Below are 11,496 nucleotides of genomic sequence, written 5' to 3'. Positions count from 1 at the left end.
TTGGGATTATATACCAGCACGTTTCTGAACCGTCCCAGAAGCGGCTCTCCAAGGCGTTTATACAGCGATCTGTCATGCCTGTCAAAGACTGTCAAAACGCCATTTATTATTTGAATTTCCGGAAAAAAAAAAAACTGTATTCGTTCGGTTCACATGCGTACCGAACCGAAACACCCATACCGAAACGGTTCGGTACGAATACGTGTACCGTTACACCCCTACTGAAGAGTAATTAACTTTTCATCATGCAATTTAGAATGGCAGCACATAAAGGTTTGTTTGAGCTGTGCCCTCTACTGTACAAACGTGAATGTACATTTTCTTCAGCCTGACGTGTTTTCATTTCATTTTTGGTGTGAAAGGGCTTTTACATTTGCCAAAAATAGAACTTTTTATATTAAAAATAAACAAGCAAGCCCAGCCCAGATGTACCCACACAAAAGTAACGTAATGCATTACTTTCCATAAAAAGTAACAAAGTAATGTAATTCGTTACCTTTTAAGGGAGTAACACAATATTGTAATGCATTACTTTTAAAAGTAACTTTCCCCAACACTGAACCTGATGTGATTTATTTAGTTGTATTTCAACATTAGTTTGTTTTTGAAAAGATGAGTATCTGTAGCTAATGCACAACACTGTCTGTTTATATACACCAATAACATTCTGACATTTAATAACGGTGCCATATCTTCATGCTGTTGCTTAATAATAATCGGTGGTTTGCTTTACAATAAAACACTAAGACAAGAAGCTAATCATCGATACTAATGATTTGTCTTTGGAGCTTGTAATAGATATACTGTATTTCTGTTATTCAGTGTATCAATGCTGTGTATGATCGCATGCTGGTCACAGTTATTCATAACAGTTTTGAATTGAGTGTTAGTATTGCACACTGCAATTTTACAATGTAAAATGCATCATCATTTTGCTTCAGCATGACCCCATACTTGGGTTAGAGTCACTTTAAAAATAAATAATGCTAATCCGATCAGCCAATCACAGTGTGAACAAATGGTCCTGATGCTGATCTGAGTTAAGAGAGCGTCAGGTGTGGATCACTAATGTGTGTGTTTGTCTCGTTTAGGACCTAAACACCATCTACACTCATCTGTTTCAAATGGATGTGCTGTGTCACCTCAGAGAACATCAGCTCAGGTGAGATCAACCTCAACATCACGGCCTTCATCTGATCAGTAACAGATGCATCGAATGGTGCTTAACCTTCAGAAAATGATTATCTGTCAACCTTAGGACATCAAAATATTAGGCCTTTATGATGACACTTTCTTTAGTTTGGGGACCAATTCCCACTATTTCCTAACTATCAACAATAACTTTTGCCTCAATAAACTCCTAATTTGCTGTTTGTTAATAGTTAGTAAGGTAGTTGTTAGTTTAGGTATGGGTTGGATTAAGAGATCTAAAATGTGATCATGCAGAATAAGAAATTAATATGTGCTTTATAAGTAGGGATGCACCGATGCCACTTTTTCCAGAACGAGGCCGATACCGCTATTTTTATTTTTGGTACTGGCCGATACTGAGTATAGATACCTGTATTTTCATTGCATTTATTATATTTAGAAATACTGGGTACAGAAAACCAAAAGAATGTGTATAATGTTAGTTGGCTTAGTTTATTTAGCAAATAGATATATCCTTCAGTTATTTTCGCACTTAATTATTCCCATTAAAATTAGGGGTGGGAGAAAAAATCAATCCATCGATGCATCGCGATTCTCTCCAATGATTCTGGATCGATTCTGAGCTTAGTTTTTAACCAGATGCGCGATGACGCTGGGTTTGCTTTAGAAACACCCGTATTCTGCTTGCTTCCAATTCCTCACACACGTACACCACTCGAACCTTCCGTAAAATAATCTTTCATAAAGTTTGGAAAGGTTTAAGCGAATTACAAGGACATTCGCTGGCTTCATTGCACCGGATGCGCGCTTTGTTTGATGTTACACTTGAAGTGTGCGGTCTCACCCGTCGGTATTTTCCTTACAAATGCTCTACGAAGTCATCATTTATGTGGTTTGGAATGCAGTGGACTTATATATTTAAAATATGAACCTCACTAACAGAAGGCTGCTTTCAATTTCAAATGCTGACGTGCGCTTTGTTTGTGAAGACTGCTCGCGCATGCGACTGTGCGCGACTCTGTGTAAGTGGTTTAATGCACTTGCGTCTCAAAATGGTTTTATGACGCAAAATTAATGCAAACACAGCCAGTTATGTTTTAAGGGATTAAACGGGCGGGACAAACCACATTACTACTTATATTTCAAAAGAGATCCGTGCGTGAATGCAGCTTAATATATCTCCCGCTGTCTATGATGTTATAGTAAAAAACAACAGTAAAGATGAAGAAAAATCACTCACAGTTCTTGAATGGAAAATGTTCAGGTAATCTTAAATACTGAAAGCACTCTTTGTTTGTTGTTTGTAATATGTTTCTATGCTCCTCTTTATTATTTGCTACTTGCTTGTATGTTTTGAAGTTATATAAGATTAAAATTCTTAACATACAACTGTTTCAAAATGTTTTTTTCAATTTGTAATTATTTTAAAAAGTACTTAATTACTTATGTAAGGATATGTAAATGTAAGGATTTTAAGATTCTCAAGTCAGTAAACTAATTAATTAATAAGGGGGAAAAAAAGTAAATCAAGAATCGTTCTGGAATTGGATCGTGACTCCTAGAATCGGAATCGGATCGGATCGTGAGGTGACTAAAGATTCCCACCCCTAATTAAAATGTAGTCCTCCTCTCAAACTTCTCTCTGTGTTACAGGTCCATGTGCATGACAGCCAGGTATGAGCGCTATGAGGCTAACCATGTTCTCTTCTAGTAAGTACATCTCTGCATGTTAGTAGTGTTGATAGCACATACTGATAGATAGCAGTTGAATCCAGGTTTATCACCTTTACCTAAAACTGAAACCATTAAAAACATTTTCATTGCTTTGAAATGAATAAAAATGAACTGAAATGAAAAAAAAAAAAAAAAATCAACTAGTTGTCGAGGCAACATTTATCATTTTTTTGTTTATTTTGAAGTACTAAAATAACTAAAAAAGTAGACATATTAAAAAAAAAACAAAAAAACTAACATTTTAACTAAAATGAAAGTGAAAACAGAAAAAAAAAAATGAATTCAAAATATTAACAAAACTATAAAGGCCAGGACACGCCAAGCCGATGGTCGGTCAATGTCAGGCCAATAATAAATCATCTGTCGGGCTAGTTTTTTGGTGTTTTCCACATGTTGGCTATCATTGGGCTCACAATGACAGCAGTTTACCCAATTCAGCATGTTGAACTAGCATTGGGGCCATCGGTGAGAGTGAGAACTCTGATTGAAGTGAACTAGTCAGTGCGGGAGAATTAAAGCGAAAGTGATGAAAGAGAGCAAGTAAATCAAGTCAGCACCGACAGAAATCAGACTGAAGGCTGTTCTAATGTTAATTTTCTTACCCGAGCATTCCAATGCACCAATATTTTCATAACACGAGTCGCTTAAAATAATGAAAGCTATCAACATAACTGATATTCAAAATGGTAAGCAAGTCGTGCTTTGTTTATGTTTCGTTTATCTGCGTATATCACATATATCCTTTTTTTCGGTTTCTCATTTTAAATGACGAATATAGACTATTGATTGCTGCTGATATAGACTGTTAATTCCTCAGCCAGCAAACACCGTCGGCTTTCATTGGCTCTAGTTCTTTGAAGTCGGCTTGGTGTGTCATAGCCTTAAAGGGATAGTTCACCCAAAAATTAAAATTTATGAGTTCGCGCGAGAGAATGTAATCTTTTAGTTTTAAGTCGGTTTGAACAATCCGGATAAGCGCAAGTAAGTACCATTTTGATTAGCCGTCGTACCTACAATGACTGTGCACTGTGTAAACAATGAGTGACGTATACGCGCGAGAGATCACTTCCAGCGCTTGCGTAAACTACGCCAGAGCGCGTGCACACACCTCACGCACCGGATGCCGTGCGCACGCCCAAAGACAGTTGGACAGTTTGGCAGCTGAAATTGTTTGGTCAAAAATAGCAAAAAAAAGTATTTCGGTGTTCGGCCGAATAAATTGTACCGAACAATGACGTGATGCAATCAAAAAGAGGCGTGCGCTAATACAGCAAACATGTCGGCAGTGTGAAAGCATTTAAAACTGTCCGAGAAAGACACAAAAATCATTACAAGCTTCGACAGCGAGAGACCGTTTAGCACTGCATCACATGTCTTCCATGAGAAGAGGAAGAGGTGATTGTTGCTGGTTACTGTTTGATGATTAAAATCGCGAAATGGCCTTAAACAATTAAATAAACAGCAGAACGAATTGCATGTAGTCTGCTGCACGAGCTCGCGGCGCTGTCTCGTTAGCCAGGGTTCAAAATCCAAAGCGCGAGGGAAATCTGCGCTGAAACTGTTACTCGTCAGTTGCTCAGTAACATTTTTATGATTTTTTTTACAAGGCATGTCACAATGTGATACGTGCGACAAACATCTTCCCAAATTCGTAATGAGAATAATTTATTAATCTGCTGTTGTCAACAAAATAAAAGCTCCATCAACATTAATAAATGTTAGTGTTGTAATTTTACTGTTGTTCTGTAAAATCAAATCAAATGTGAGACAATAATAATGATAATAATAATTACAACAGCTCTATTAATACATTTATTTTAACATTCACAGATAGTGTTCAAATTGGGATCTGTAATATTTTCTAATGTTTTAAAAGAAGTCTCTTCTGCTCAGCAAGGCTGCATTTATTTGTACAGTAAAAAAAAAAAAAAATACATGCCTGATTCAAGAAGGGGGTCTCAAAAATGGCCAAAAAATATTTTTACTAACTTAGTTAAATTGTGATTTGTTGGTATAATGTCTTCTAGAATGTTAAACAATTTTCAATGTTAAATAAGTATTTTTAAATTGTTGTTTTGTAATTTATTTTTTTATTTGAAAAGTGAGACAAAACAGTAAAAAGCAGATGTTAGCTATTTAATTTATGCATAGGATAAAAAAAAATTGGCAAAATACATGGGGGAAAAACGCGAAAAATTTGGTATTCGGCCTTCGGTCCAGTGTTTAATTTTGTTCGGCTTCGGCCAAGAATTTTCATTCCGGTGCATCCCTACTAAATAATGCGATGAAGCTCATAATCTCAGCAAGCGTAATCGTATTAACATAGGTGGCGTATGCCGATTTTAATCAAAATATACAGGCATGTAAACACCTTAATCGCATTATTGCTGCTCTGACCAAAGTGCGCATGTGTTCGGACGTACATTAATGACGTGACACGCACCTGCAGTAATACGCAGATTAGAAACGATGGCGGGGAAGAAAGCATCACATTTCTATGGCGCCAAATGCACGGAATACAACCATACAAAAGTGTTTTGCATTAGAAGTAAATAAATTAAAACAGCAGCCAGTTTACACACCTACTCTTTCTGAGTCCATCATTTTTTGTGCTGTGCAGTGGGGTATGTGAATAATAGCGGTAAAAAAATAACCACAATTCTTAGCGGATAATAAGAATAATGGAAATTGCATGTAAACGGGAGTGAAGAGATTTGCTCTTGACATATTAACATCATAATTATATAATAATAATTATAATTATTGGAAATTATTCGTGCGCATGCAAACGTAGTCTATGGTACTAAAATAGACCGCAGCAGACGTCCTGATGTGTGACTGGGCTCATGTGGAGGGTTTTGATGGCCTGTGTTTGTGTTCCAGTGCTGACAGCATCTCCACGTGCTGGTTCGTCCTGCTCTCGGGCTCAGTACTGGTCAAGGAGCACATGTATCTGGCGCGATGCTGGTATGTACCTCACTTCACTCTTCCACACGTGTGTGAGCTGACAGATGACTGCATGGTGAAGTCATGATGTGTCGGCCTCAAACAGCAGGAGTTTCACTTCCTCAACATGCCTTTCGTTTCTCTTTACTCATTCCAGCACGAGACTTCCTGATGGTTAAGAAAGTCATGTTAACTAGTACTAAATAAAACAAGGTTTTACTTCAGACATGTCATGTTTTTATATTTCAAGAAAAATTGGAGTAGAAAAATAATGTTTTTTTTTTTGGTCACAATTTTGTGTGTTTTTGGTCACACTTTATTTTAAGGTCCAATTGTTGTTATTTACAAAACATTAACTACGACTTTTGCCTCAGTAAACTCCTTATTTGCTGTTTATTAATAGTCAGTAAGGTAGTTGTTAAGGTTAGGTATTGGGTAGGATTAATGATGCAGAATATGTGCTTTATAAGTACTAATAAACAGCCAATATGCTAGTAATTTGCATGCTAATAAGCATCTAGTTAATAGTGAGAATTGGTCCCTATACCGAAGTGTTACCGTTTAAAAAACAAATTGACATAAAAATACCTTATTTGCAATTTAAATGTTTGTACAGCTTATTTTTTTTAGTGTTAGTAAGAGTTTGACTTTTGATTAATTATTTAATAAAAGTTGTTTTTGGCCAAGTGCATCCTGAATTTTGGTTTCCGTTTCAGCCCAGAATTTTTTTGATGCATCACTGTTCAAAATGTTTTTGCAAAAGTGTACTTTTTGGAACTTTTATTCTTTACATTGCGTCAAAATTGCAAAATACCCAGCTTAGCAAGTTACAAGCAAATGTTATTATTATTATTGTTATTTCTAAGACAGAAATGTACTACTGTTGTAACACAACTGCTCTGTAAAATAAAAAAACTAATGTTTTATGATAAGTAAATTAATTATTTTGCTCTACAAATTAATTTACTTTAATAAAATTACAATATTTATGTCTTAATTTCGTCACTTGAGAGAGTTAAACCCTGAAGCTTTTATTTTAGCAGGCAGCTGCAGGAAGACCTTTCATTTAAATTATAAATGCTTCTCATTACAAATCTGTGTAAAATGCATGAAAGCATAAAATGCTGTAATCATCTGTCCACAAAAATAATGGAAATTATATGAATGTGAAAAAGTATAACTAGCTCAAGCTGCGTTCTCAAATGCAAATTAAACTCACAGCACATGCAGTGAACACAGTCTATGTGCTTATAGACTATATACTTATTTCATTAAGATACTATCTGTTGTCTGAGAGAAGAGAGAGTGAGAAAGTACAGCTGGAATCAGTGTGCTGCACAAAATGAATATTGAAACACTTTTAAATATTCAGAATTAAATATCCGGTATGTATCAAAATCTATGCTTTTGACATTACTTCTATGAATTCCACAAGTAGACTTTGTGAGAAGGGATTTGTGTTTGTTTGATTTGTTTTTCACATATATGAAGCCTCATGGCTGGAGTATTTGTGTTCATTGTGGGTGTGTTTTGTCCTGAAACATAAAGGGAAGTGTGTGTGTATGCCCTGTGTGTTTGCTGACCTCTGCAGGGGTCAGGGGCAATGAGGAATGCGGAACTCACGTCGCTAGAGTTTTCCAGCTGTGTGTGTCATGAACGCATCCAGACAGGAAGCGGCCCTCACCCCTCACTTCTGTGACCAGACCCCGTACACACACACACACACACACACACACACACACACGCACACACAGGCAGATGGGAGACCAGCCTGCGCTCCTGCACCTCCCCCCGCACTTGAGGAGCTGTGTCGTCAACAATGTCAAAAGCTTCTATTGTCATTAAGAGTGGCTCACCACTCCTCTTTGTCCTACACACTTTAAACACATCATTGACCATTCAAACAACTGGATATTCAGTCACTCCTCCCCCTTCACTGTGTCATTCCCCTCTCAACTTCTTTCCATGTCTGCATCTTTCTGTCCCTGTGTTTCCGAGGGATCAGACATAACTGCACCGTTACAAATATCTCAAATCCCTTGATATACTCAGACAAAGACTCAAACATACACAACTCAAGAGTCTAATACACATGCGCACGCACACACACACACACACAGACACATGCACATGCATGCACACGCACGCACACATCCACCCACCCGCACACAGAGACCACAGCACAGAACCGGAAAGTTTGCTCATTGATGAGCCGTTTCCCTTCAAGATTTCAGAATTCATGCTTCTTAAGTTTCAGAGCATGAAAATCAGGATTTCTCAGAAATAAGTTGTTCTGCCGGACAGAAGAATCTGAGTGGGAATGTTTCGGATGCTTTGAGCCGGTTTGACTGCATTACTTTCGCTCTTTGGTTGAAGCTGTTGGTCCTTGCGTCATGGATAAGCGACTCTCATCTGAGGACGCTGGTCTCCTGTAGCAGCACCTGATTCATTCTTAAAGGACCGGTGGAGGTGTGAGTGAGCTGTACGTCTCACAGTCTGTGTCAGCATGTCGTTTGTCTCGTCTCACTGTGAGTAACTGGATTTTCTGTGACTTTTGAAGTCAGATCTGTGTGTTGTGTGACGAGGCCGTGCTCACGTGTCGTGTAGCTTTAACTGCAATCACTGGCTGCTGGTGGTTTGTGGGTTCAGTGTCAGAGATCTGTGTTAGTGTCAGGAAGAGAAAGTTCAGCTCAGACTCTTACTTCTGCTGATGTTGTGCATGTTCAGCTCTCAGACATCTTTATATCACTCGTGTGATGTGTTCGTGTCTTATTTTATATATGAAATGATGATCCGACAGAACATGATTTTTCAAATTTGAAATGTGAAATTTGACATTTTTTTAATTTGTGCCACAGTTATTAAGGTGCTGTGGGTGTTTTCTTCCTGTCTGGTGTGAGATGAATCCCTCCTGAAATATGTATATTTTGTACAGTAAAATGTATTTCTCAAAGTAATAATTATTAAATATAAAACAATATTTTAAGAATATTACACAATTTTTTGTTAATATTGTAATTTAAAACAATGAACCTACTTTTTAATATTAAAATTTGTATTGTTATATGGATTTATTTGATTACCACAGTTTTTGGTAATAAATTAATATTGAATCATAAATCCAGAAATTTTTTTTTCATAGGACCATATTATTGTACATTTTTTTATAAATGATTTAAGTTGTACTAGTTCAATTTATTAGACTTGTTTTTTGCAATTAACATTTAATTAAACCATTTAAACATAATCTAGAAAAACACAGAATTGGGGAACAATAAAATGGAATTAGGGGGAAAAACAGAACACAATTCATAGGGTCCTAAAATGTAATATTTTTTAACTTTTAATAAACTGTTGTTAAAATTCACGTTTTCAATTAATTAGCTTTTTCATTCCTAAAATTTAATTGGTAGCACTTTAGTTTAGGGACAAATTCTCACATTAACTAGTTTTTTATTAGCATGCATATTACTAGCATATTGGCTGTTTATTAGTACTAATAAAGCACATCTTAATGTCTTATTCTGCATGAGCATATTTAGATCCCTTAAACCACCCCATACCTAAACTTAACAACTACCTTACTCACTATTAATAAGCAGCAAACTAGGAGTTTATTGAGGCATATGTCATAGTTAGTAGTTAGTTAATAGTGAGAACTGGACCTTAAAATAAAGTGTGACTGATTTCATAAGTCCCTAGTAAAGTAGCAGCACACTCTCCTCAACAAAACACATGACCTGAGGAATCATTCATGTCTGGAGCTCAAACGCACATGCATACTTGCATCACAACGAACACCAGTACTAGTGAAGGCTGAGCTAGTAAACAGCGGTAATGCGGGATAAGAAGGTTCAGGAGAGTTTGCATGAGACGACGCTGGCACTGAAGCTGCAGTACTTGTGCTCGTCCACAGAGGGCAGCGAATGATCTCAGTGAGAGTCGGGACGCTCCTGACAGCTCTTCCCTTCAACTGACAGCAGGGTTCAGTCTCACTGGAGTGTGAAGAGATGTCAAAGCAGACCTCACCTCTGACCCCGTCTGGCTCCACTCACACAGTAATGACGCTTCTGCACTGTGATCTGAGCGCACAAACTGAGAGTCCATTCCTGCCAGTGCATTTTCAGTTTAAAGATATATTTGAATGAGCTTCACTGCTTACAACAGCAGGGCTTGAATTTCGTGCGGGATTGCGGGATTGCACATAATTCTGCTCATTCTTGCAATTTCCGTGCTTGTAACACGAGAAATTCACGTAAATATTTCATCGTGAAAGACGCTCAGGACAGATGATGGAATGCATCATTTGCACGTGCTTTTTAGTCTGTGACTCCAGAGAACTCCTTTCTGTGAGCTCACACCCAAAGCACGCTACACAGAGCCGCATCTGAAACAGCGTGCTACTACAGAATTAAGTTATGTTGAGCCTTATTGCGCATAAACGGACAAAATTAAAAAATGATGAGTATTCATGTAAGCACAGTCAATTTATACTAAACATGGTCGGTATATAGGCTATTAAGTGAATGTAAACAGTTCTGTAAAAACAGTTTGTAAAAACTAATGTGTAACAGTATATTAGATCCATGCATGAGGTCTTAAAGAGACAGCAACCTAAATAAACCTGCTGTCTGCCAATAATGTTTATTTATACATTGAAGACTAACCAGTGTTATTTTAAAGTTGAATAGATTATTCAGTTTCTGTGGTGTTTCTGTACCTGAATATTACTGTTATACCTACCTGAAAAACGTAAAGCACAGTTAATTTCAGTTATATCTTGTTATTGTATGTATTTGGGGCATTGCTTGTCATTTATTTGTGCTTATTTTATTACTGACTGTTTACTTGTCTTTTGTAGTTAAAATAAATTCAGTTTAAAATCAAAGTTATTTTTAAATATCTTCCTCATAATATAAATATGAATCAACAACATTATAAATTGTAAAACACAAATACACTGCGTGACGAAACATTTTTAGATTAGATGATTGTAGTTTCAAAAATGTCAAAAAAATACCCCAACTCCCACCTCAAATGAACCCCCCCCCCCAATTTTTCCAAAACGAAATTCAGGCCCTGAACATATATTTAGCATATATTTAAAATACAGGTGCTGTATTATCTAAAAAAAAATATTTTTTTTTTGGTAACATTTCAAAAAGTGAAACATTCATATATTCTAGATTAATTTCATGTAAAGTAAAACATTTCAAAAGTTTTTTTTTTTTTTACTTCGAAGGTTAGAGCTTACAGCTCATGAAAGTCAAAAATCCAGTATCTCAAAATATTAGAATATTTATATATATATTAGAAAAAAGGATTTGCAAAACAGAAAAGTTCAAGTTCTCTAAAGCATATTCATTTATGCACTCAATACTTGGTTGGGGCTCCTTTAGCACAAACTCCAGCATCAATGAGGTGTGGCATGGAAGCGATCTGCCTGTGGCACTGCTGAGGCACTATTGAGCCTTCAGCTCGTCTGTATTGTTGGATCGACTGTTTCTCATCTTTCTCTTGAAAATATCCCATAGATTCCATGGGGTTCAGGTCAGGCATGTTGGCTGGCCGATCAAGCACAGTAATATCATGGTCAGCAAACCCCTTGGAAGTGGTTTTGGCACTGTGGTTCGGTGCTAAAGTCCTGCTGGAAAAGGAAATCAG

At 36.8% G+C, this 11,496-nt stretch overlaps 1 protein-coding gene across 3 annotated transcripts in view; it reads left to right on the top strand.

Annotated features, from left to right (window-relative positions):
• Positions 1-11,496, top strand: part of LOC107661689 (rap guanine nucleotide exchange factor 6-like) — a 108,545-nt gene that overhangs the window by 16,826 nt on the left and 80,223 nt on the right. For all 3 annotated transcript variants that reach the window (XM_016451415.1, XM_016451414.1, XM_016451413.1), the window contains exons 2-4: positions 1,092-1,162; positions 2,806-2,862; positions 5,770-5,853. In XM_016451415.1, the coding sequence (XP_016306901.1) occupies positions 1,092-1,162; positions 2,806-2,862; positions 5,770-5,853 (212 nt within the window). The remainder of the gene's footprint in view (positions 1-1,091; positions 1,163-2,805; positions 2,863-5,769; positions 5,854-11,496) is intronic.

Source organism: Sinocyclocheilus anshuiensis, unplaced genomic scaffold, assembly GCF_001515605.1.
Source record: "Sinocyclocheilus anshuiensis isolate Anshui unplaced genomic scaffold, SAMN03320099.WGS_v1.1 scaffold207, whole genome shotgun sequence".
In the NCBI taxonomy this organism is placed as follows: Eukaryota; Metazoa; Chordata; class Actinopteri; order Cypriniformes; family Cyprinidae; genus Sinocyclocheilus; species Sinocyclocheilus anshuiensis.
The sequence above is the reverse complement of the archived record's forward strand: the minus strand, read 5'-3'. Positions and strand labels throughout refer to the sequence as shown.